Genomic DNA, 26,882 nt, shown 5'->3' on the forward strand with positions numbered 1-26,882 from the left:
CACAGAGCCAAAGGATCCTGGGCAGGGCATTCAGATGCAAATACCCCTACACCTTAGTTCTGTTTCTACAGCTGCTCCCCTCCCCCCCATCACAGCTGGTGCTATCCAGATTGAGGTCCCATTCTACGGACAGGGAAACTGAGGCCCAGGCGCTTCTGCTTGATCCACATCCCCCCAGTCTGAGGGGAGTGGTGGCCCCTTCACCCAGGTGAGGGCTGGGTTTTCCGGTAGAGCCTCCTCTCCACTGTCCTCCCGTGGCTGGGGTCTTGCTCATCCTACCCTGTTACTCTCCAAGCCTCAGTGGTCTGTTCTGGAGCATGGAGATTCTGCACCTGCTCAGAAGACTGTTATATTGACCCGCTGAGATCACTTGCAGTGAAGACCCTGCATACGATGACCATTCACAGGCACATCCCCCAGCTTTGCTCAAGTGCTACTGGCAAAAACCTAGCTCAGACTGGCTCTGGTCAGGGAAAGGAAATTTATGGGCTCATTAAACTAGGCCATCTCAGAGCAGGCTGACGTCAGGCAAGGCTGGATCAAGTTGCACAAGGACATGATCAGAATATGGTTTCTCTCTCCATCTCTGTGTTGGCTTCATCCTCAGGCGAGATCTCTCCAAATGGCAGCAAAGACAGAGCGGGCAGCTGCACCCGACATTCTTCCAGATTAGCAAACCCGGCCGACCGATTCTCAGGCCACAGTCCCAGGGCTATCTCTCATTGGACGCTGTGGGCTGTGTGCCCATCCCTCACCAAGCATGTGGCTGGGGGACAGAAGTGAGCAGGACCACCTGCACTGATGATGGGAAGGAAGCGGTTTTCTAAAGGAACTTTGAGATGCTGACATCAGAGTAAAGGAGGGTGGGTGGCAGCCAGGGCTGGCTCAAGGGGCTCGGAAGAGATACCGGAGCAGTCGACCCCATGGTGTAACAGTTCTTCCTGCATTTGAGAGGGGACGCTGGCTGAGGAGCTGTAGGAGGCCCTGAAGGCGGTGAAGAGCCATGGCAGTGGCAGTGGCAGGGCCACAAGCATAAGAAGCGGCCGACAGACACACATGGTTCTCCCTAGGTAGGTCCAGATGGTGCCTGGTGAACGGTGCGGGAGCCAAGGATGCTTGGTGTCGGGGGACATGTCACTTCATGGCGGGGGCCGTGTGGCACCACGGCTGCTGTTTTCTCCTCGAGCCTGCCACTGAATTCTGGCATTTGAATGTGGCCCAAATACAAGCGCTGACGAGAGGCCACTTTTCACCCATCAGATGGGCGACATTGAGAAAGTCATCTATCATCACTCACCGAGGAGGGAAGTGGGGACTTTGGTGCTCCTGGAGGGGGTGCCAGCTGGTACAACCTCGCTGGGAGGCCATCAGGGAGCAGCTATTAAAATTTGAAACGTACATTTCCTATGGCCCAGCATTCTTGGTGTCTGCCCTAGAAAAACACTCCCATCTTTGTACAAGACGGCTGATGCAAGATGTAATAGTTAACCAAAAAAAATAAATAAATAAACCCAGAAACTGCCTAACTGTGTGCTCTGGTGCTGGTTGTGGTCAAGGACGAGGGTGACGGGCAGAGCCCCTGTGCCCATTTGCCGGCCTGTGTTTGCTGCGGTGGGGTCATGTCCCACTGCAGAAAAGGGCACCTTTTCTAAGACCCGCAGGTGCTGTGGAAGCTGGTGGCTGCCCTGGGATGACCACACTGGGACGTACCCCAAAGATGGAACACTACACTGAGTGAGAAAGAGCGGACTAGATCCAGGTGCACCAACGAGGCTACTCAGGCCTATTGTTGAGTGAAAAAAAAATTACGAGAAAAAAAGCAGCAGAAAAACCCCACGAAGCAACTAGATAGTTACATTTACCATGTGAACCATGTACAAACACACGTGTCATCTCTTCTGAGCTTGGTCTGCTCAGGGGACCAGCTGAGGACCAACAGGTAGGTACCAGGATGTGAAGGGACCAAGGCCTTCAGTGTCTCAGCACAGTTTTACATTCTTACCAGGAGCAGCTACTCCTGGTTTGCTTGTGTAACTCAAGGTCAGTGGGAAGAGCAGGGTGCATGTGTGTGTTGGATGGGAAAGGTCAACTTGCTCAGGGAGGTCCCTGCTCCAAGATGGGCCCCAAGGGGATGTGGTGCCCTTAGACCAGGCCCCAGGCCTTCAGTCTAGCAGAGTGACGGGGCACTGGCCGCATGCCTGAATCCCTGCCCTTATGGGGCTGACACCCGGCAGGGTGGGCATAGATGAATCGGGTGCAAAGTGGAACAGTGGCTCCCAGAGTTTCCAGGCCCCACTGCTGGAATCCACGGATGTGTCCCCTTATGTGGTAGGGGGAGCCTTGCAGATGTGATTAAGTTAGAGATCTTGAGATGGGGGTGGTCGCAGCGTCCTCACAAGGGCCCTTGAAAGAGGGAGGCGGGGGAGGCTCAGAGTCATGGGAGGAGGCCACGTGGTGATGAAAGCAGAGGTCGGAGTGATGCAGCCGGGAGCCGAGGGATGCAGGTGCTTCTAGAAGCTGGACGAGGCAAGGAGCAAGCCTCCCTGGGAGCCCCAGAAGAAGCCAGCCCTGCTCACACCTTGCTTTCACTCCAGCAAAACTGTCTCTAGACCTCCGGACTCCAGAACTGTGGGAGAACAAATGTGCCTCACTTTGCACACTAGGTGTGTGGTCACAGTTACTGCAGCCACAGGAAACTCCTGTGCATCTCATGGGCGGGGTCGGGAGGATGAGATGTCAGCTTCGCAAAGGCCTGAGGGAAGAGCAGTCAGCCAGGGGGCCAGCCCGTGCAAAGGCCCTGGGGCAGCCTCTGTGTGTTGGAGGTTCAGCCATGGGGCTGGAGTGCCAAGAGGGGAGGGGGTTTTAAAACTTGTCCTTGGGACTTCCCTGGTGTCACAGTGGTTGAGAATCCACCTGCCAATGCAGGGGACACGGGTTCCAGCCTTGGTCCAGGAACATCCCACATGCCACGGAGCAACTAAGCACACGTGCTGCAACTACTGAGCCTGCGCTCTAGAGCCTGTGTGCCGCAACTACTGAGCCTATGTGCTGCAATTACTGAAGCCCGTGCACTCTAGCGCCTGTGTGCCGCAACTACTGAGCCCGCGTGCTGCAACTACTGAAGCCTGCGCGCCTAGAGCCCATGCTCCGCAACAGGAGAAGCCCCTGCTTGCTGCAACTAGAGAAAGCCTGCGCGCAGCAACAAAGACCCAACATGGCCAGAAACAACAACAACAAAATTGTCCTTGGACTCTTGGCTCTGCTTCCCAGCGGGGGCTGCACCCCTGGCCTTCGTGTCCACCTCCATCAACAGATGGGCCTGAAGGCTCACTTCTGAGCCTGCCTTAGAGAAGGCCACGGGCTTCCCTGGACCCCCGGCACTCAGTGCAAGACGCTTGCCATCTCAGTGGGGGCGGAGAGAGGGAGAGGGAGAGAGGAGGCACAGAAGCCCCAGCTGCTCTAGCCGGCGCTTTGCGTCTTCCCAGCTCAGGGGCCAGCTTGTGGGTGAAGAAGCTTCAGATGGTCTGGGGGTGGCTGCAGGGAGGCCTTGAGGAGCGCTGCCCGGCCGAGCCCGGACAGCCGCAGCCGTGGGAGATAGTCAGGATGGCTGAGAGGTGTTTAGTACTGCCACATTTGGGATGTTTTTGCTGGTATCTAGATGCCGTGTGAGTCTGCCAGGGCCGCCGTAACAAGCACCCAGACATTTATGGTCCCATGTCCTGGAGGCGGGAAGTCTGAGATGGAGGTGTCGCAGGGCTGGTCCTCCCGAGGCCTCTCTCCTGGGCGTGTAGACGGCCGTGTCCTCCCGTGTCCTCACGTGGTCGTCCCTGCACATGTCTGTGCCCTGACCTCCTCCTCCTATAAGGACACCAGTCACACTGGATCGGGGCTCACCCTATGGACTCATTTTACCTTAATCACCTTTAAGACCCCATCTCCAAGTACAATCACATCTTGAGGACCGCAACATCCAGATTTTGGAGGAACACTGTTCAGCCCATAGCAGACGCCCAGATGGAGGGGGAGGGGGTCGTAGCTGGAGGTGAGAGGTCGTCAGGGCGGGGACCGTATGTGCAGGGGGTTGTGCGGGCCAAGTGGCCGTGGGGGCTGGGATGGGGTGTCGCTGGTGTCCCTGGGCCCCGCCCCACTCAGCTGCCAAGTGCAACTCTTGGTCCTGGAGCTGGACCCTCTGCCCAGGCCGTGCCCCCGGGGAGCACCCCGGCCCCTCCCTCTCTGGGGCACCTGCCTGAGAGGGAGGCGGGTCCCTGTGCCACGGCCTCCAGAGAGGGCGTTACAAGAGAAATCAGTTCCGGCTCAGAATACTTGTATTCACCTCTTGGGATCTGAAGAGAAGATGCTCTAACTGCTGGGATTGTCTGTGGGACGTGCTTTCTGGCACTCAGGCTGTCTCGTTCCCTGTTGTCTTCCATCCAGGACGAGTCTCTGGCCCCCTTGGCCCCATTGGTCCCTGTGCAGGAGGAACAATTTCAGGCGCCTCCGAGAAACCCAGCTTAAGAGGAAAAATTAGAGGGTTGGTTTCAGGCATGGCTGGTTCCAGGGCTCTGGGCCCAGACTCTGCTTCCTCCCTTTGGTTGACCTCGCGTGCTCCCCCCCCGCCCAGAAGAGGAGGCCCCCCTTCTTTTGGGCCATGCCATGCGGCACGCAGCATCTTAGTTCCCCAAACAGGGATCAAACCTGTACACCCTGTGCAGGCAGCTCGGAGCCTTGACCACTGGACCGCCAGCGAAGTCCTGAGGAGGCCCTTCCTGACGTTTCAGGGAAGGTCCTGGATTGTCTCACTTGGGTCTTGTGCTCTTCCCTGAGCCCATCACTGGGCCAAGCAGAGGTGAGTTCTGATTGTCTGGCCGGGGTCTTGGGCTGAGGGCCTGTCAGCCCCACCCTTACCACGTGGGCCAAGTCGGGGAGGGGCGGCTTTCCGGAGGAAAGTTGGGGTGCAGGTGCCAGAAAGGGGTGTTAGCAGGAAAGCGGCCGACAGTGCATGTTCCCGCACCCTTTCCAGGCTTGTCGTCTGGTCGCTGTGCTCTGGGAGCTGATCTAAGGACGTACAGACCCAACTCAGTGAATTCTGGCTGCCCTACCTGGAGGCGATGTAGCTACTCCCAATTTAAAAAGAACCAAAGCTGAAAACCTATGTCCACAGACAAACTTGTGCATGAGTGTCTGTTGCAACATTATTCATAATGGCCAAAAGGAAACTGCCCAAATATCCATTGACCCGTGAAGAATGGACACACAAATGTGGTGTATCCACACAATGGAATATTATTCGGCCCTAAAAAGCTATGAAGTTTTGATGCATGTTGCAGCGTGGAAGAGCCTGGAAAACACTTTGTAAGTGGAAAAAAACAGGAAGACAAGCCCACGAGGTGTACGATTCCATTTATAGGAAATGTCCAGAACCAGCAAATCCAGAGAGACAGGAAGCAAAGCGGTGGCTGCCAGGGGCTGGGGGAGGGGAAGGGGGCGACTGGTAATGAGTAGGCGGTTGGTTTCTCTTGGGTGCTGGGAATGTTCTGGAATTGGATAGTGGGTGATGGCTGTACGGTGCTGTGAGTGTACCAAAAGCCACTTTAAAGGGGTGAATGGCATGGTGTGTGAGTCTCTGCTTAAAAGGAGAGAAGGAAACGCGGGGATGACGGGTCAGGGGCTCTGCCCCAGGCGCGCTGGTGAAGGGCCGGCAGGTCGGACCCGCCTGCCCCGTCTGTGCTGTGTGGCCGCTGCTCTTCCGGCCCCGGCTGCACAGTTGACAGCTGCTCGCAGGGCTCAGCAGGTTGTGAAACTGAGAAGCCAAGTTACTGTGCGTCACTGAATCAGCGGTACCACGATCTCAGAGAGCGCTAAGAACGGGAAGGGCCGCCACGCACACGGTGACGGGCTGCTTTGTCACGTGCAGTTGGTTTCCGACTTATGGGAAGAGCTTTCTAGACTCAGCAAGACACAGCTCTTCACCGTGCATCCCCATGGAACACACAGTAAAGGGCAAGGAAAGCTAAGCAGGCTGGTGAGGTGTTGGAGTCGCTGTCAGGTCTGTGCTCGGTCCCTGTGCGGGGGGAGGGGTGGGCGGAGGGAGGGGCGGGGCGGGGCAGGGGGCGGGGCGGGGCGGAGGGGGAGAGGGAGGGGCGGGGGAGGGGGAGGGATTCTCCTTCTTAAATAGTCCGGGAGGAGCCTAGCCGGCTGGGAACACACGCAAAGGGTCCGACGCTCCCACTGCCCTCAGCCTATAGCCGTGTGTTCTCGGAGCTCAAGCCTGCCCCTGCACAGCATCTGGGGTTTCCTTCCAAGGCCCTGTATCTGGGCGAGTGGTGTCCCCCCAAATTCACGTCCACCCAGAACCTGAGAATATGAGCTTATTTGCAAAGAGGTTGCTGCAGATGGCATCAAAGCTGAGGCTGGAGATGAGCCCATCCTGGATTGTCCGGGTGGGGCCTGAACCCAGAGTCCTTGGAGAGGAGGTGAGAAGCGGGGAAACACATGGGCAGGTGGCGGCAGAGCCAGAAGCCGTGCGGCCACGAGCCAAGGACACAGCAGCGCCCAGGACGCCGGCAGCACCAGGAGCGGACGGGCAGCAGCACATCCGCCCACAGAGCCCCAGCCCTGCGGCAGCCGGGCCTCGGGCTTCTGGCCCCCAGGACTGAGCGGGCAAACTCCTGAGTTTTCAAACCCTGCTTAGTGGTGGTCTGGGTGGCTGACCAGGACCCTGACACACCTCCCAGCTGTCCTCTGTGCCCACCCTGCCTTCCTGCTGTTCCCTAAACCAGGGCCGGGGCGACCTTCCCCACATGTGGAGGGATGGTGCCACCTGCATCAGCGTCAGGGTCTTCCGTTGTGCTCGGGGGGCAAGTCCCAGCTCGTACCCCAGCCTGTGGGCCCAGTCCACTCCGCCCCTGCCCCCTCCCCCCAGGCCTGCTCCTGCCTCAGGGCCTTTGCTCACGCTCTTCGTGCCCCCCCAGCCCCAGAGCTCCCCCCAACCCTCATTACTTCTCGCAGGTCTCGCCCGCGCCTCTTCCTGAGAGATGCCTCCTTGCTGAAGCCTCTGCAAAGCAGCCTCTGCCTTTGCCCCAGTCCCTGCTGTGCAGTCTCCACCACCCGCCATCTGGTACCTTCTCGTCTGTTCATTCCGGGCCCCCCTCAAGGCCGGGGGGCTTTGCTGTCCTGCCCTCAGTGGCTCTCAGCAGCACCATGAGGGCCACAGGAGGGATGCTCCACCTTTGAGGGGAGGCTGCCCCAGCCCACCGCCAAGGCGGCGAGGGACTGAGGGGACCAGCCACTGCCGGGGCTCTGGAGGCCTGGTTTCCCCGGGTGTCCTGGGCCCTCAGCTCCCCTCACTCAGCCCTTCAGTGCGGGGCTCCCAGAGGCTGGTCCTGGGTCGCTCTTTCCCTGCTCTGATGCCCGTCCTGCTGACTCTGGAGGCTCTGGTTACCAGCCACGTGCTGCGGGCACGAGGCCCCTGCCGCCCGAGCTCTGGCCTGTTTGAGACCTTTGGCTGACAGCCTCCTCCCTGGACAGTCCCATGGATGAGCCACGCCAGGCAAACCCGTGTGTCCTCAGCACCGGTGCGTCACCTCCCCACCACACACCCTGCACTCCTGACTCCGTGGCAGGTGTAGCCGTGAACCCTGAAGCCCAGGCTGGAAACCCGGGCGTGATTGTTATTTCTGTAGAATTGCTTACTGTGTCTTTAACCCAGAAGTGCTCATTCTGAACAAGTCTGTTACAAATAATGGCAAAAGGAAATGCAGCTCTACACCTTGACTTGATTGAAGTCAACAAATATTTCCTCTGGTAGCGTTTGAGCCCCTAGTTCCAGCTCTCTATTCACACGACGTTTTGGAAGATTAGCTCTGGAGCCCAATCGAGGGGCACCTGCGTTCGGATGGCAGCCTCAGCAGCAGGCGACGGTGCCCACCAGGCGTTCTGCATACGATGGATGCCGTGTGTGACTGAGGCCACTGTTCCCGAGTGACGCCCCTGTCCTCTCCCCGCCGGACTCTGGGTCCCAGGGTTCCAAGCACACTGGGCAAGCAGGTTTGATGGCTTATGTGCGCTCACCGTACAAGCTAAGGCGCATTCAAAACGCGGCGTTCCTAGGTGCCCGCTTTAGAAGGCAGAGTTCGCGTGTTTGAGTTTCTTTTCTTCTTTTTTTTAAAAAAATAAACGTTGGGAATTCCCTGGCGGTCCAGTGGTTAGGACTCTGCTTCCTCTGCAGGGGGATCCCTGACTGGGGAACTAAGATCCTGCGTGCCCCGTGGTGCGGCCAAAAAAAAAACTTAAAAATTTGGAACAGTTTTGCGTTTACAGAAGACGTGTGAAGATGGTGCAGAAAGGGCCCGTGTGCCTCACACCTGCTTTCCTGCGCTGTTACCATCGTACATGCTGTGGAGCGTTGTCACCATCAGTGAACTGATGTCCACGCATTATTATTAACTGAGGTCCCTGCTGTATCAGACACTCTCATTTTCCCCCCAACATCCTATTTCTGTTCTGGGATCCCAGGCAGGTGCTCCTGGGGTCTCGTGTGTCAGCTGAAAGAAGTATGTGCGTGTAGTAACCCGTGTGTGTAGTAACCTGTGTGCGCGCACATATGCATAAACGCTTCCACATGCAACCTTCCGGAGCTACGTTCAGCTAAGCGTGTGCTCCCGCTGCCGTCTCCGCATCTAGTCCATCACCACAGGGATCATCCGGCCTCTCCCCTTGCCGACCTGGGACCCTGGGAGTCACTTGGGGCTCCTCTTTCTCTTTCCCTGTGTCTCTGTCTGTCTCCCTCATTGGTCCCTGAGCCGGAACGCCTGGCCCTGCCCCCATTCCCGCCCTCTGCTCGGAGTCCCCTCTCCCCCAGGCCCACCGACCGCTGCTGTGGACCAGACTGTTGTCGGGCCTCCCGCCTCCAGGGCTTTGTCATCGCCTGGCTCGTGTGCTGAGCCCGGGCCCACGCTGGGCTGGAGGGCGCTGGCCCCTGGGGCGGGTTTTGCGCACTGAGTTGAGAGCTGGGAAGCCCGTGAGCCCACGGAAGGTCTCCGCATTACAGAGGGCGCAGCCGACCTGCCCTCCGCCACCCGCCCGCCCCCTCTGTCCCCGGAGACCCCGGCGCTGGTTGCGCAGCTTGAACATCAGAGTGAACGAGGAGCCACTGGCCGTGCGTCCTCAGCCCCCTGGTCAGCGCCTGACCCCCCAGCTCCCCTGAGCCGCCCGCGATGAGTAGTTCACGCCCCCGAGGTGGAGTGAGTTGGGGCCTGCCCTTGCGCGCCGCCTGTGGAGGGAACGCATGCCAGCGTCCTGTCCCGCCAGCCCTGCGAAGCCGGAGCCCCTGGCGCCTGCTGGCTGCGTGGACGGCGGGCGGCCTGGCCTGTCAGGGGGACTCAGCACCGGCCCCAGACGCCAGGTGGGCAGCCCCCGACCCGCGGGCACGGAGCGGGGTGGACGGCTGGCTCTCGGAGGGCCCGGCGTCCTTCGCACCTTCTGTGGGCAGCGGCGCCCGATTTCCTCGGGGCTTGGCCTGCGTCCCTCTCTCGCCCGGGGACCTATGGCCATGCCGTGCCCGCCGGAGCCCCTGCCGGCGCTGAGCCCGGACAGAGCTGGAGGAAGTCCGAGCAGGGCAGCCGCTCGCCCGCTCCCTCGCTGGGAGGTGGAAGGGCCGCTCCTACTCGGGCTCCCCCAGCCCCACGCCGGGAGCTGCCCTGCTCGACTCCACCCTCGGCCAGGTCAGTGGAGACGCTCTCTGCTGCTCCCCCCCACCCCCCACACCGAGTCCACGGCAGGTGTCGTCTGGGCGACGTCCGTGTGAAGACCGCGTCTCCTCACTGCACCACGAAGCTCCCCTGGCAGCTTGATGTCACCCGCCATCACTCCAGCCCGCTTGGCTGCAAACAGAAATGTCCACTGTGTCAGACAGGGCCTGACAGACGCCGGACAGAGCCCACGGCCCCAGCCCGGGCGTCCTCTGCCAGGGCTTGCCCGCAGCTGACGTCGCAGGATGCACCCCCATGACAGACGCCCACTCCACAGCGCTCGGTCAGTGACTGTCCTGCTGGTGTCGGCCCAAGTGGTCATTTTCCTGCCAAGGCTCTTTCTCTGGCTCATAATCCCAGTTCCTTCACAGTGGAAATGATACAGCCAATCGACGGCTCTGCACAAAACAGCAAAGGCGTACAAGTAGCAGGGATAAAGAAAGTCACGGTCGGAGCCCACACGTCTTGTCTAAGGACACAGAGCCCATACGCCATGAGAAAAATGAAGGACCGTGTAAAAAATCAATTTTTGCAGGTTAAAAATATAAAGTCAAGGGCTTCCCTGGTGGCGCAGTGGTTGAGAGTCCGCCTGCCGATGCAGGGGACACGGGTTCGTGCCCCGGTCCAGGAAGATCCCACATGCGGAGCGGCTGGGCCCGTGAGCCATGGCCGCTGAGCCTGCGCGTCCGGAGCCTGTGCTCCGCAACGGGAGAGGCCACAACAGTGAGAGGCCCGCGTACCACACACACACACACACACACAAAATAAAGTCAAGAGAGAAGTGACAAACTGGGAGAAAATTATTCACAAAATAAATAATACAGAGAGGAGTGCTTATAGTGTGGTAAGAAACTCAATAGTAACAAACAGCCAAAGTACAAGGTTGGTTTACAGAGGAGACATACAAATGGATTTTTAAATAGAGAAGTTGCTCAATCTTACTCATGATTAAAGAAATGAAATTAAAATGTGAGAACTTTGTATCTTTCTGATTGAGCCAAGGTAACGTTTGCGCCACACGGCTTTGGTGAGGGTGCAGAAAAGGCACTCGGGGTTGGTTGGCAGGGAGCCCTTTCTGGACGGCAATTACTTGCAGCAAAATCAAAAGCACACGTTCCCTGTGACGTCCACCGCTAGGGGTGGAGTCTGCAGACTCCGTGGTACCTGTGTGCACAGGTGACGCCTGCACCAGGATGTCCAGTGTGGCTGGCTCTCGTGGGGGGACGCTTCAAACAGCAGGAAGCTTGGCGTCCATCCGGGAGGATGCCCCCGACACACACGGACCCGGTCCGTGTGCCAGGACCGTGTCCAGGGGACGGCGATGGCCAGGGCAGGTCCTTAAGTGCCCACACGGCCCTGTCTCAAAGGCAAACACGTAGGACGAAGTACAGAACTCGGCGTGAAGTGGCCACCACTGTGCGAAGGGACAGGTGTGCACGACCCCGATTTGCACACGCGTCTGCCTGGCAGCGGGACCTCCACCGGAGTGGGAAGTGGTTCCTCGCCCTCGGCCCCGCCCCCATGGCCCCGCCCCCGCCCATCCGCCCACAAACAGCCCCCAGGGGCGTGTCCTGCTTTCCCGACTCTCTGGAGCAAGACTCCTGGGAAGGGGGCTACTTTCTAAGAAGGAAAGTGTCAAGGTTCCATTTTTGGGGTTCGGACGACTGGCAGAACGAGGGCGGACTCCGACTCCGGCGCAGGGGCGTGTGAGCGGGGCTGCGCTGCGGGGCCGGAGGCTCTAGAGGAGGCACAGACCACCCGGGGCCGTGAGCACTCTGCAGAGAAAAAGGCCCGAGACCCCGCGTGACGCCACCAAGCGCCCTTCCGTGGCGTGGCTGCAGCCTGCGGTGGGGTCAGTATGGCTGGTCGAACATCAGGGGTCACCAGGGGCCAGCTGAGCAGGGCCCAGTGAAGGGACGGCCTCAGTCGGCACCATCCACCGGGGTAAACGTGGAGGACATCTTGGTGCTAAAGATAGAAAGAAACCCACCCAAACGGCAGCGACGCCCTGCCCGGGGGGCGGGACCTCCCGGCGACTTGCCTCTCCTGCTTTGCCGGGGCTGAAACGGCTGTGGCCTTGTGCCCCGGTGCAGGGACGAGGGAGCGGGACAGGCGACCCCTACAGCCGTCCCCGTGCTGCGCGACACCCAGGCAGCAAGTGTTAGAGGCCAGTGACAGACGGCAAACAGTAAAGAACTCACAAGCCAAACAAGGAAGAAACTGCCCACGGTTACTAGCTAGAAAAGGTGTTTTCCTCCCATTTTATTTGATAATACATTTTCACAGAAACAGGATATTATTTACAAATATACAGGTAAGAGACTGCTGGTCAAAAATCTTAAACCTAAAATGTCATCAAAAATTAATTTACAAAACCCGCCAACCGTCCAGGAGCCCCAGCGGGATGGTCTGTGCGGGACGGGGCTCTGCTCTGCCAGCTCCTGGGGCCCCAGGCCCAGTCGCCCACGGCCGAATCTCAGGAGGCACTGGTCTGCATGTTTTTGGAAGCTGCGAGCATCGCTCTTACTTTGGCCATGAGGTCCTGTGTGAGGAGAGACAGAGGGCATCCCTGCGGGCTCCCGTTACGACTCAGGAAGCGGACGCTCCACACAGGGAAGTAGCTCGCGAACGTGTTAACGGGTGAAGACCGAGGAAACTGGGGGTAACGTGCTGGGTGGCTGGGGACACACCCAGGCAGGCTCAGGGCCCAGGAGGAGACGCTCAGGCCTGGCCGGGAAGGAGGAGACGGGGCTGACCGGAAAGGGGGGCCCAGGGACCAGCTGCCCCGGGCAACGCCGACACCACCACCTCCAGGGGACCAGCCGGGACCCCCCGTCAGGACCCACAAGATGAGGGGACAGGGAGTGGACTAGCCCCTTTAGAAGAAGATGGGAGGAAAGAGAGACCCACTCCCACCTTACCTGAGTGATTTTGCTCTGCACAGAAGAAACAATTGCTGAGGAGATCTGACCGTCTTTTTCCTGAGAAACTCCCCTAACGCAAGTAAAGAGAGAGATCAGAGGCTTGAAAAATACTTTAAGAAGCCATTTTGTTTTACTTGTTTCCAGTATCCTTAAAAAAGAAATCAACATTATAAATATATGTATTTCACTTTTATATTTTATGTAACACGTTTGAAATATTTCATAAAATGCAACATTACTCAAAGATATAGGGCTTCCCTGGTGGCGCAGTGGCTGAGAGTCTGCCTGCCGATGCAGGGGACACAGGTTCGTGCCCTGGTCCGGGAAGATCCCACGTGCTGCGGAGCGGCTGGGCCCGTGGGCCATGGCCGCTGAGCCTGCGCATCCGGAGCCTGTGCTCCGCAATGGGAGAGGCCACAACAGTGAGAGGCCCGCGAACCGCAAAAAAAAAAAAGAAAAAAGAAAAAAAAAATGTTCATATAAACATTATATAAGACACATTAAAAAAAAAGAAGAGATGAAGAAAAGGACAAAAGCACAGAAAGCTGGCGCCACACACCCAGAGCCTGACCACAACCCAAGTGGGCGCCTCTGGTGCATCGTGAGGACTTTCGGGGCCGTGGACACGACACACAAGTGGTGGTCGGGGCCTGTACTGAGTCACGTTTTACCTTTAAAGAAGCCGCGCCTTAGATTCTGACCCACCTCCAGTGAGCTGTGGCCTCGGCTACTCACCCACCAGCGTCGGGGCACCGTAACGCACACTTGCGGAAGCAGGGGGTGGAGGACCTGATGCCCTGCCTCCGACCCCCGCCCAGGCTCTGGGTGGGTGGGTGGGTGTGGGCAGGCGGCTTTTCGAAACAGGACTGTCTGGCAAATGTCCCCCGAGAACCACGGACAGCCAGGCAACGGGGGTCACCTGCGCTGGCACGGGGAGACCGCGGGACGATCAGTGTGGACGCCGACATCCCCACGGCCTGCGCGGTCAGGAAGTGACGGGTTCACCCCTGCCCGCTCGGGCTGAGAGGGAGTGATGGGTCGGTGGGGGTCCCGGGCCCCTGTCACTGTGGAGCCCAGTGCCCGACCCCCTCCTTTGGTCACACCGGGCTCCCCAGCTCCCACCCCATACGGCCCACGTGAGCACAAGCCACCATCAGCGGGGAGCCTGGAGAGACACTGGTTTGGGGACCAGCCGCTGGCACACTATGCAGCCGTCCCACTCCCGGTCGCAGGGTTCCCCCTGCCCGAGCGCAGGGCAGGCGGCCCAGGGCGCCGGGGGTGGCTTCTGGCCGCCCCCCTCAGTGTGCGCCCTCTCCTCACCTGGAGCCCAAGTGACACCCGGGGGGGATGTGCGGCGCAGGGCCCGGGGCCGGGGGTCTGCCAGCCCGCCCCTTCTCGGTGCCCCCCGCCCCCCCCGTGGCCCAGAGGTCAGGGCGGGGTTACCTGGAGCGCTCCTGGCTGGAGCCCCGACTCTCCACAGGAGAGATGCTGGCCGAGTGCCGGCGCGCGGCCTGCTTGCTCGGGGAGGCTGGCTGGGAGCCGGCCTTGGACTTGGTCCGTGACCGTGAGCGCCTCTTCTTCTTCTTCTCATGGGGGCTTCTGGAAGGAAAGCGGGTTTAGACAAAGGCACAGCGCTGGCTCTGACGGCGTTCCGAGTGCTCTCCATGGGACAAGTCGGCGATTCCACCCACCCTTCTACACACATGGACTCCTTTTTAAAACCATACACAGTTAATTAACTTGAAACGGATGGACATAACAAAATAAAAGTCGTGCAGAAGCAAAACGTAGACCAGCTTATCGGCAGAAGTCCTGAAGTCAGATGCCTGTGGGTTTAAAACACGATCAGCACTTTATCTACATTTAAAATAACCCAAGATAAGTAACCAAATGCTGTCTGTACTGCTTGTTCATCTACGCTGACTTAATGGGAATTTCCAACCAGAAGTGGAAAATCATCAAAACCGAGCACTGCGTGTCCTTCTGGCCTGAGGCTGACGGGCCCCGGGGCCACCCGCTCTCCCACCGGCCGCGCGGGCCGCGCCTCGCTGCCCACGCCTCGCTGCCCACGTCCTCCGAGTTGCCAAGGCCCGTGACTCCATGTCAGAAACGCCCCCCGGCCCCTGCCCCCTCCAGACCCGCAGCCCGCACTCTGCCTGGGCCCACCGCCTGCCGCCCAGAGGCAGCTCTCACTGCACTCCACGCCCTGCCCCGTGACCCCCCTCCCCAAGGCCCTAAAACACAGCAAGAAAGAGGGAGTGTGTAGGTGGAGGAAGCGCTGAGCTGCAGGCCGCTGCCCGCTTCTCCTGAGACCACGGTTGCCCGCCCTTCAGAACCCGCCGGGCGCCTGGGCTGCAGGCCGCCCTCCCGCGGGGACCGTCTCCTGGAGAGTCTCTGCAGGCACAGGTCACCGCTGGTTTCATCAGCCCCCGTCTCAGTTTCTGTTGCTCCCCACTTCCTCCCGGGCTGCGACTTGCTGCAAAGCACTAGAGGGTGGATCCCTGGCCGTGGGCAGATGGGCGACAGCACGGGAACTGGACCTCGGGAGACACCACCCGATGCCCGCGCCCTCGTCCTCAGAGCGCGGCCGGAGGGTGGATGACGGGCTCCTGGCGCTGTCACTTCCCCGCGTGCCGTCACCGCTCTAAATACGGACGTCCTGGGTCACCGCCTGCACAGCTCACACTCCTGGCTCCTCGGGACTCAGGTGGCTCACAGGCCCTTCCCAACCTGGAGACACCCCGGGGCCCGTCTACACGCCCACCCACCCCAAGACCAGTGCACCTGTCAGCCCGCCTGTCACTCGTCAGGGCACCTCCCTGGGGCGGCTCCCGCGGACCCCTGGTGCAGGAGGCTGCTGGCCGGGGAAGCAAGCTGACCCTCCCGCCGGGCAGGGCGCGGCTTTCGGGCTCCGCCTCAACAACAAGGACCTGGCCCTGGGTGGTGGCAGCTGGGCAACTTCAGTGCAGCTGTGGGGAGTGTCCCTGGTGCGCTGGCCTACGTGCAGGACAGGAGCAAGAGAAGTGGCCCGTGAAGAAGAGGCTGTTCCCGGTGCGTGCTGGGTACACAGAAGTGGGAAGTGCACACCACAGGCCTACTTCCTACACTGCAGACATTTTGTGACTTTTTGTCTGTAAACACATGGCTAGGATTTCAAAGGAAGCAGCTAATAAAACAATAAATAAAATACTTAGTAGCACGTGACATACGTCCCAAATGATTTCAGCCCCAAATCCGGCTAAGTTCCGATGGCTGCCTACATGAATTAATTAAAGGTAGGTGAGCAATCCTGAACTGTAAATCACGTTCAATTTCACTACAGCTTGATCTCATGACAAAACTTTCTAAGCGTTCGCTTAAGGAATTAACTAATCTTTTTGTTTTTTAAATTGAGGTGTGCTTTATATCCAGCGAAATGCAAAGGTCTGAAGGGCTATTTGATGAGTTTTGGCAGACATGGTGAAACCCAGACCCCTGTCACGACCAGGAACTTTCTACCATCCAAAAGGTTCTTCCACTGATGCTCTCAGGCACCTGCATCCCCTGCCCCACCATCACAGATACCCACTGCTCTGACTTCTATCACATAAATGAAAACTTCAGATAAATCGGATCACACAGTATTAGTCTTTTGTGACTGGTTTCTTTCGCTCGAGCAGGATGTTTCTGAGATGCTTCATGAGGTGGGTTTCTTCTCGCTGCTGGGTAGCATTACACCGTATGAATCTGCCATCACTGGTTGAGGCTTTCTCCTGTTAACAGACATCTGGGTTGTTTCCGGTTTTTAGCAATTACAAATCAAGTTGCGTCTGTGGTCAAATGTTTATGGCGAGTAAACGCCTGGGACTAGCATGGTCAGGCCATAACTCTGTAGGAAACCGCCAAACTGTTTCCCAAGTGTTTCAACACTTAGTAATGTCCGTCTTGCTTGTTTTCAGCCATTCTTGTCAGTGTGAAGAGCATCTCACTGCGGTTTTAATCTGCATTTGCCTGACAGATGACTAAGGAAGCTGAGCACCTTTTCATATGCTACCTTCACTGGCTATTTAAATATATTCTTTTTTTCCCACCAAGGTATTTGTGGTTTATTTATCAAGAGAAACTATTCCTTAGCCCAGATAGGCATAGTTCATAGTTTCAAAACACAAGCATGTGACAAACTACTGTGGAACTCAACCCAAAGAAATTCTTTACATTCCAAAATCACTTTGCACTCTAAGAGATACCAGCCTTCCTCATCTCCTCAAAATCTTTTATGGAATCGTAACTTCTGTCAACATCTGCATACGCCTTCTTTCTTGGTTCAGCCACAGCAAGCGTACAGACAGCTGCAACACCCGGGGACACAACGAACGCCCCGGCAGGAGGAAAGTGCAGGCGCTCGGCCAGGAGGCTGCCCCGCCGAGGCCTCGTTACGGGACGGGAAGCTCCTCTCCTTCACAGCGCAGTGACAACAGCCTTCCAGGCCGATGGAGAGATGGACCCGAAACACATCCTGTTAGGAAATGTCTTTCAAGCCGTCTGCCCCTCTTCTAATTGGGCTGCCTTTCTGGAACTGACGTAGACCTTTGTCAAAGATCCACAGTGCAAATATTTCTCCCCATCCGGGGCCTGCCGATGCGCTTTCTTAACTGTCCCTTTTGAATGAAGTTTTCAATTTCAATGAAGTCAAATTTGTAATTTTTTTCTCCTAGGGTGCCATTTTCTACATCCTCAGGAATCTCTGCCACCTCATAAATGTATTCTCTTTGTTTTCTTCAAAAACAGAATGGTTCTAGTTTTCATGTTTAGGGCTGTGATCCATCTTGAGTTAAGCTTGGTATTTGGGGTACAGGTCACTTTTCTTCCATTCTGATGTCCAGCTGTTCAGTCAAGATTTGCTGAAAAACGACTTTTCCTCACTGCACTGTTTTGCCTCTTCACCTTTTTCAGGTGTACGGCGCACACTGTCCGATTACTGTAGCTCTCTAGTCAAGTCTTGAATGGGTAGCAAGAGTCCTCCAACTTAGTTTTCAAGGTGGTTTTGACTGCTAGTCAGTATGCCAGCATCTACAAGAAGCCTAGGGCAGTTCTGACTGGGATTGTATTGGATCTACAGGTCATTTTGTGGAGAAGAGCCATCGGAACAATACTGAGCCTTCCGATCCATGAATATGGACTTTCTCTCCATTTATTTAGGTTTCCTAAACATTTTCTCTGAAATGTTTTGGGATTTTCAGTGTAGAGAGGTCTTAGACATATTTCCTTACATTTATCCATAAGTAGTTTGTTTTTTTGATACTGTTCCAATTAGTATTGTTTTTAACTTCATTTTTCGGTTGTTCTAGGTTAGTATACAGAAATAAACTTAGAGGTTCCTCAAGATTTTATGATTATGTAAGAAGACACAGCTTTACGCTCTCCTTTGCAATCTTTAGGCCTTCTATTTCTTTTTTCTTGCCTTACTGTTGAGGCTATGAATTCTATTACAGAGCAGACACCTTGGCCTTGTCTCTGACCTCAGGCGGAAGGCACCGCCAAGTGTGATGCTAGCTCTAGGTTTTGCAAAGACGTCCTTTGGGAATTCCCTGGCGGTCCAGTGATGAGGACTCCGCACGTCCACTGCTGAGGGCACGGGTTCAATCCCTGGCTGGGGAACTAAGATCCCACAAGCCACAGGGTGTGGCCAGAAAAAAAAAAAAAAGATGCCCTTTACCAGATGGAGAAAATTTCCTTCTGTTTCTGCTTTTGCCAAGTTTTCTCCCCCCCCCCGCTTTTCTCTTTTTAATGAATGGGTGATGAATTGTGTCAAATATTTTTTTCTGCATCTATTGAGATGTCATATGATTTTCTTCACTTATTCTGTCAATACTGTGAATTACAACGACTGGTTTTTGAATGTTAAAGAACCTTGCATTTCTGAGACAAACCCCATTTGGTCCTGATGTATTTTATCCTTTTAGTTAATTGCTAGACTCAAATCAGCTAATACTTTGTTAAGGATTTTTGCACTTATTTTCCTGAGAGTATTAGTTTATGAATAAACACATGCGTGTGCACACACATCCACACCCCCCCAACAAAACACACCACACTCCACACCACACAGATGTGCATACACTGTCCATCTGCTTTAGGATGGTCTCATGAGGTGAACTGGGAAGTGTTCTCTCTTCTATTTCCTTTGAAGTGTCTATAAAATTGGTTATCCCCTTTTTCTTGAATGTTTTTTAGACTCTACTGATAAAAGTCATCTGGGCCTGGAGTTTTGTGGAAAGGTTTTAAATTATAAATTCAGTTTCTTTAGCAGATGTGGAGCTACTTAGATTTTCCATTTCTTCTGCTGTCCATTTGGTAGTTTGTTTCTTTCAAGGAATTTGTCCATTTCACCTATGCTGTTAAATTAACCGGAATGACTTTCTGCTGGTGGACAGCGCCGAGTAAGCACCGTTAACGTCTCCCCCGCCCCCCTCCACTGCCGTCATGTCTAAGTCAGAGTCACCCAAAGAGCCTGAACAGCTGCGGAAGCTCTTCATCGGAGGTTTGAGCTTTGAAACAACCGAAGAGAGTCTGAGGAGCCATTTTGAGCAGTGGGGAACGCTCACGGATTGTGTGGTAATGAGGGATCCAAACACCGAACGCTCCAGAGGCTTCGGGTTTGTCACATATGCCACTGTGGAGGAGGTGGATGCGGCCATGAATGCAAGGCCACACAAGGTGGATGGAAGAGTTGTGGGACCAAAGAGGGCCATCTCAAGAGAAGATTCTCAAAGACCTGGTGCCCACTTAACTGTGAAAAAGATTTTGTTGGTGACATTAAAAAAGACACTGAAGAATATCATCTAAGAGATTATTTTGAACAGTCTGGGAAAATTGAAGTGACTGAAATCATGACTGATCGAGGCAGTGGCCAAAAGAGAGGCTTTGCTCTCATAACCTTTGATGACCATGACTCCGTAGACAAGACTGTCAGTCAGAAATGCCACACTGTGGATGGCCACAGCTATGAAGTAAGGAAAGCCCTACCTGAGCAAGAGATGGCTAGTGCCTCATCCAGCCAAAGAGGCCGAAGTGGTTCTGGAAACTTTGGTGGTGGTCGTGGAGGTGGTTTTGGTGGGAATGACAACTTTGTCGTGGAGGAGACTTCAGTGGCCGAGGTGGCTTTGGTGGCAGCCGCGGTGGTGGTGGCTATGGTGGCCGTGGGGATGACTATAATGGGTTTGGTAATGATGGAAGCAATTTTGGAGGTGGTGGAAGCTACAATGATTTTGGCAGTTACAACAATCAATCTTCCAATTTTGGACCCATGAAAGGAGGAAACTTTGGAGGCAGAAGTTCTGGCCCCTATGGTGGCGGAGGCCAATACTTTGCCAAACCCGAAACCAAGGTGGCTGTGGTGGTTCCCGCAGCAGCAGTAGCTATGGCAGTGGCAGAGGTTTTGACGACTGCCAGGGAACAAAGCTTAGCAGGAGCCGAGAGCCAGAGAAGTGACGGGGAAGCTACCGGTTACAACAGATTTGTGAACTCAGCCAAGCACAGTGGTGGCGGGGCCTAGCTGCTACAAAGAAGACATGTTTTACACAATATTCATGTGTATGGGCAAAAAAACTCGAGGACTGTATTTGTGACTAATTGTGTAACAGGTTATTTTAGTTTCTGTTCTGTGGAAAGTGTAAAGCATTCCAACAAAGGGTTTTAATGTAGATTTTTTTTTTTTGCACCCATGCTGTTGATTGCTAAATGTAATAGTCTGATCATGACACTGAATAAATGTGTCTTTAAAAAAAAAAAATTAACCGGAATGAGATTTATTTCCTTATCATCCTTTTAATGTCTATAGGGTCTTTCATTCTTGATCAATCTAAAAAAAGATTTATCATTTTTTAAAATCATTTTCAAAGAACCATCATTTGGGGTTTCCCTGGTGGTGCAGTGGTTGAGAGTCCGCCTGCCAATGCAGGGGACATGGGTTCATGCCCCGGTCCGGGAAGATCCCACACGCCGTGGAGCGGCTGGGCCCGTGAGCCATGGCCGCTGAGCCTGCGCGTCCGGAGCCTGTGCTCCGCAACGGGAGAGGCCACAGCAGTGAGAGGCCCGCGTACCGCAAAAAAAAAAAAAAAAAAAAAAAAAAAAAAAAAAAAGAACCATCATTTGGTTTTACTGTTTTCCTCTGTCAGTCTGTTTTCTATTTTGTTGATTTCTGATCTTTTATGATTTCCTTGCCTCTATTTACTCTGAGATTAATTTGTTCTTCCTTTTTCTAGCTTAAGACAGAAGATTAGTTTTTAGACCTTTCTTTTTTTTTCTAATATAAACACTTAAAGCTACTAACTTCCTTCTGAGTACAGCTGCAGAAGGAGTGTGTTACATTTTCAGTATCATTCATTTCAACATATTTTCTCCTTTCTCTTGTGATTTCTTCTTTGACCTATGGGTAATTTAAAATGTGTTAACTTCCAAGTACTTGGGGACTTTCCAGATACCTTTCTACAGATTTTTATGTGGTAAGACAACATACTCTGTATCATCTGAGTCTTTTGGAATGTGCTGGGACTCATTCAGTGTTACAGGGAACGATTTAGCCAGGTGACGGACCCATGCGCATGTCACGAGAGTGTGCACGCTTCACTGCAGGTGGTAGTGTTTAGCTGGTCAACAGTGCCGTTCACATGTGCCGCATCTGTAGTGTTCTACTGCCTGCCTTTCCCTTTAGTTCTGTCAGTTTTGTTTCGAGTATTTTAAAGCTCTTGTATTCAATGCACGCATTTAAAACATTATGTCCTCATGAAGGGCTGGCCCCTTCATCATTATGAAACTGCCTTCTTGATCTCTAGCACCACTTTTTCAAGTCTGCATGGTCTCCTGTTAATACGGCCACACCACCTTTCTTCTTATTAGCATTGTACGGTCTATCTTTTAGATCTTAACCTATTTGTATATTTAAAGTATCTCTTATAAGCAGCTTAGTATTAAGTTTTGCTTTTTAATGCAGTCTAAAATCTCTGCCTTTTAACTAGAGTTTTTAGTCTGCTTACATTTAATGTAATTATTTGTATGGATGGTGTTAACAATTTTCTTGTTTCCTAGCTGTCCATTTGTTCCTTTTCCTCCTCTTCCCCACTTTTCTGCTTTCTTTTGCATTAATAAGGCATTTTTATGGTTCTCTTTAACAGTCTCTATTGGATTTTTAACCTTTTTATTTTTAGTGGTTGCTTTACGGAATTACGATACGCATCTTTCAACTGTCATAATCTACACTGAATTAATAACACTTCATGTTATGATACAAGAACCACAGAACAGTAGCATATTCCCATTCACTCACTCAACAAGTGTCTGCTGATGTGCTCGGTGAGTGCTGAGCTGTAGGGATTCAATGCTAAACCCTGCCCCCCACCCTAACCAATCACATACTATTTACTGTCATAAAGTAACTGGGACTTCCTGTTGGAGTGTACTGTAATATGATTTGGCTAAACATTTTCATGAATTTTACTTTTAAAAATATTCACTCTGCCCAGATCTGGATCTCCAAACACTAAAAGGAACCAGGATTCCTAGGAGAAACAGCTGACTCCAGGTCTGGGGCAGGGAAAGCACCAGCTAAGCCTGGAATATCTTGGGCCAAAAGTGACAAAGTACTCAAAGAACAATGGGGCCAAATGTGAGACAATGTTATCATCAAATAGATTATAATGGCAACGGACTGTTGCACAACAAATAAAAAACAAACCCCCAAACCCAAAGTCCACAGTGACGCTAAAACAAAGGCGGGTGTTTAGAGAAGAAATGAGGAGGAAGCTGCTGGCCACAGGACACTCACATTGCTCCAGTGCCACCCCACAGATGACTTGTTAGTTCAAAGAGGAAAAGGTACAATTACACAGCAGACACAACCTTAACCAAGTGATCAAACTCAGTGTCACTGGCAATGGGACAAAGGGACACTTGTGTGCCTCCTGGTGTGATGCAATGGGAAGTTACACAGCATCACTATAGAGTATTCTTGCTAAAAATACTTAACATGAACACAGCCAAAAGGACACAGTAAGACAAATCCAGAGTGTGGGACCTTCAATGATACAGGTGACCTGGGCTTGTCAAAGTCATGAAATATACACTCACAGGAGGGCATGAGAGAGGGAGGAAGAGGAGGAGAGAGAAAGGAAAGCAAATGTGGCAAAACATTAACACTGAATCCAGCTACAAGTTACATGCAGATGGGTATTTTTAAGTAGTAAGTTAAAAACTTTCTAGTAAGTTAAAAGTTTTTCAAAAATAGAAGTCAGGGACCTCCCTGGTGGCGCAGTGGTTAAGAATCTGCCTGCCAATGCAGAGGACATGGGTTTGAGCCCTGGTCCAGGGAGATCCCACATGCTGTGGAGCAACTAAGCCCGTGCGCCCCAACTACTGAGCCTGCACTCTAGAGCCTGCGAGCCACAACTACTGAGTCTGCACTCTAGAGCCCGTGCTCCGCAACGAGAGGCCACCGCAGTGAGAAGCCCGCGCACCACAACGAAGAGCAGCCCCCGCTCGCCACAGCTAGAGAAAGCCCGCGCGCAGCAACAAAGAACCAATGAGTCAAAAATAATAAATAAATTAAAAAAAATGTTAAGTTTAAAGAAAGAAGAAGAAGAAAATAGAAAAAAAAGTTAGTGAAAGAAGCATTCAGTGATCAGCTTGTAGAAATAATCCTTCAAATCTGGCAGGAGGCACTTTCCCCTCAGTTGGGGTGACCTGACGGGATTAAAGTGACCCTGACTTGGTGGACGGGTCAGTCACCTGCTGCCACACTGAAGCAGAGACCCCGAAGCTACTCCGAGCAGAAGGACGGAGGGGACAGCCTGACTGCTGGGCTAACACAACTCGCCTGCTAACAGAACAGATTCTTGGCCTACAGAAACTCTGGGTTTATAATCAAGCCCAGGAAATCGACCAGTAATCGTGCACTTCTACTGGGTTCCTCCTGAGTCCACCACTGTCCATGACCCCTGAGTCAGGTCACAGGCTTGATCCCATCTACCAGGGCAGGGTAGCTAGGCCCTGCAGTAAGCTGAATCTTAACTTCTTTTGTCTGACTTATTAAAGTTCTGATGATAACACAAGCTCTGATGAATCCTAATATAATCACCATCTTCTCTAGTGACAGCTCTTTTAATGCAAAGGTTAATTTGAGGGCAAAGCAAGAACTCTTCTGTTAGGAGAGATCTTCGGCTACAAGGAATTAATTTTAGACCATGCCCTTTACATATACCAAGGGTGATGATAAATTTCAAATGTCAATTACTTGCATAAGGAATAAAATTTAAAATGGACTTCAATTTTCATCATTTTATCCTGCAACAGTCACGTATGCTTAGTGTGTGAGTTCCAAGGCACAAAATGAAATTTATAAACAGAAGGAGTGAGTCTGTATATGAAGCCTTCACTGAAATATATCAGTTTTACAGCTCCTTTCCTGATTTTTCTGTTTTAAGAAACAGAGATGACATTTTATCATTTAATGGAACTATTGCATAACTAGCCAGACTGCAGGAACATTTTTCAGTTAGAAACGCCTTTCAGAACTGCTCCTGCATGTATACATGTAGCTGAGTCACTTTGTTATACAGCAGAAACTAACACAACATTGTAAAGCAACTATACTCCAATAAAGATGTTAAAAAAAAAAAAAAAAAAAAAAAAGAACTGCTCCTGTTGAGGATGTTTGCTGATGGAGGGGCGTCTCTGAGGCAGGTTTGGGTGATGGCTGGGTTCATTTGTCCAAGAATGGTGGACACCTGAAATGCAGATTTGTCCTCTGGAAGACTCTGGAAGGTTCTGGAACCCCGGGTGTCCTGACACTCAGCAGCATGGCATCATGAATTCTGAGACTACGACAGGCAACAATGGCGTCTTGCCCTTTTCTGGGTGCCTTGGTCACTGGGGCAGCAATGCTCCTTGTCTACCTACCAGAGCCAGGGCCTGCCTTAACTCCAGTGCAGGGACACAAAAAATGGGAAGCCCTCATTTTCAGAGAGAATGGAAATACAGAAGCCAAGTGACATAAAGCATTCAGGTGGCATCATCCACGCTGGACGGGACAATCCCCAGATGGCACCCCTCAGCCGAGAGGGAAACGCCCACTGGTCCACCGGCCATGCTCCTGGCTTGGGTCCTGTGTCTCCTCAAGTCAGTGGTGGTGCCAGGGCCTCTGGTGGCAGAGGTCAGCCCCGGAGCTCTCTTCCTGGGAGCGGGGGCAGGGGCCCTGGCTCGCTGAGTGTCCAAGGCCCAGACTGGGGGTGATGGCGACATGGGAACCAGCCTCCCTCACTCTCCTCAACTAGACAGGTCTCTCCTAGTGGTCAAGGGGCCAGAGGATGGGCCCTCTCCCTGCTCTCAGACCCCACGAGGACCCTGTGGCACTCTCCTGGGAGCTGCAGCCGAGGCGTGGCCACCTGGGCAGCAGGAGGGATCCACTTGAAACCTGAACTTCGGATTCTCCTTGTCACTCATCCCTCCGCTCCTTTCCCTTCTCAACACGTAAAGGGCAAGGAGCTGTGTGTGGGGGTCTAGGGGCAGCTAGACTTGGGGGAAATGTGACCCCAAGAGTTCCCAGCCAGCTGCAAAGACAGACGTGTTCCAGCACAGGCAAGCGCCCTCTGCTTCTGAGTTCCAGAGCAGTGAAAACGCTGCCAGGGTGACTCGGGATCGGCCAGAGCAGCTGCTCCCCGGTTCCGGACAGCTCTGTGCCGGAGACGTGGGAGCCCCACCTTCCAGCGCAGGTCCCGTGTCTGTGAAAGCTCCGCCGCCTACCTGGACCGGGTCCGCTTCCTGCTGACTCCAGGGCTGTTACTCATTCGGTAGGCGGTGGGGACACTCCTGTCCTCCCGCCGTCTCTCGGGGGAGTGCGCTCGTCTCCGAGGGGACCGGGACCGGGACCTGGCAGAGGAAAGCAGGCATTTCAGTCCTGTGTGGGGTGGGCAGGGGAGCACCTCCACTACTGAGACGGAGGCCAGCCCTGGCCTGAGCCCGTGGGGCGTGGTGGGTCCCTGCCTGTCCCTTCAAGGCCCGCCCCCAGCCTCCCTACTCTTGCTGACCCGGAACTGGATCCAGGCTCAGAGGCAGAACGCTCCTCACACCAATGCTAAGCTTCTAAGTGGGGCACAACTCATGCTGAGGCTGCTGGTGCACAGTCAGCAGGAGCCAGCCCCGCCCACCGGGCTCTCCCTGCGGCCCCCGGCGGACGCAGGCCCGCTGCTGCTGTTCCTTCCTCTTGCCTTTGCCCATCTGGTCTCCCTGAAACATGTTCAGCTCACTGGTGTTGCTGTCAAAATTAGGTGAGGAAAGGCAACAAGATCCAAGTGAGTTGTTTCTACTTGTTCTGAACACTGGCGAGAGGAAGAAACTGAAACGTGATGAAGCTCGAGGACCCCCTGGAAATCTCTCGTTTGCACTCATCTTATGGCCTCTCAGCATGAAGAACAGGCTGCAGGCCCACTGGCAGGAAGCCTGAACCTTCAATCCAATTCAGACCATGCCGTTCCCATGAAAATTTTGGCTAAATCATTTGTTTATGAGATGTCTAATATTTTTTCTTCCCTTTCCTGTGCCTGGAGAAGGACTATTCTATTCATGCAGTGCCGTGATCCACACAGGGCAACCATGCCCCACAGACACCAGCATGCAGAACTCCAACTCGAGACCCTCACCCACGGGGTCAAGGTCCTAACGGAGGGCCCTTTAACAATGGGTTTAGGACTCTTATTTTAGTTTTTTGTCCATTCAGTGAAATTACTGTTTTGGGGAGACCTGAAATAAGCAGAAATCTGGGGGGGTGGAATTTCTTTCCATTCTATTTCTATGACAACCCACTCAAAAAACGATATACAGAAGAGATGTTTTGATTTTGTCATCTAAAGAAGCTCTACACGGAATCATTTTAGTCACAGTAAAACCCCCAACAACGCACACCGTTGTTGCAAAGATCAGCTTGTAATCACATTCCACCCTCTGTGTCACAGGGGGAACGGCTGAGTCACTCCTGAAAAACACCACAGCCACGGAATGACCTGCTCCGGGAGAAACGCGCCTTGGCTCTGGGGCTCCTCTGACACAACTGCTTTTCAGCTTATACAATGGTTGTGATTTTTGTTTCCAGAGCTTTCCTAAGATTTAAGTAACAGATTACAAAGGTGAGGTCAGTCAGACACCTTGACATTTTACCAGGCTTTCCCTCAAAAGAGCTCCA

General features: G+C 53.8%; 1 protein-coding gene and 1 pseudogene across 5 annotated transcripts in view; one reads left to right on the forward strand and one right to left on the reverse strand.

The window, feature by feature from the left end:
• Positions 1–11,979: 11,979 nt before the first annotated feature.
• The window catches only part of SFSWAP (splicing factor SWAP), an 84,017-nt gene continuing 69,114 nt past the window's right edge, over positions 11,980–26,882 (reverse strand). For 2 of the 4 annotated variants that reach the window (XM_082640316.1, XM_082640319.1), the window contains 4 exons: positions 25,448–25,573; positions 14,117–14,272; positions 12,671–12,743; positions 11,980–12,291 (listed from right to left, as the gene is read on the reverse strand). In XM_082640316.1, the coding sequence (XP_082496442.1) occupies positions 12,226–12,291; positions 12,671–12,743; positions 14,117–14,272; positions 25,448–25,573 (421 nt within the window). In that variant the 3' untranslated portion in view covers positions 11,980–12,225. Of the gene's footprint in view, positions 12,292–12,670; positions 12,744–14,116; positions 14,273–24,318; positions 24,433–25,447; positions 25,574–26,882 lie in introns of those variants that run through there. The other 2 variants (XM_082640317.1, XM_082640318.1) reach the window with 2 other exon arrangements.
• On the forward strand, positions 18,382–20,172 carry LOC309814442 (heterogeneous nuclear ribonucleoprotein A1-like; annotated as a pseudogene). Its single transcript has one exon. The product of its transcript is annotated as a heterogeneous nuclear ribonucleoprotein A1-like (transcript).

The sequence above is a fragment of the Mesoplodon mirus genome (assembly GCF_964341445.2).
Source record: "Mesoplodon mirus genome assembly, chromosome: 13".
Lineage (NCBI taxonomy): Eukaryota > Metazoa > Chordata > Mammalia > Artiodactyla > Ziphiidae > Mesoplodon > Mesoplodon mirus.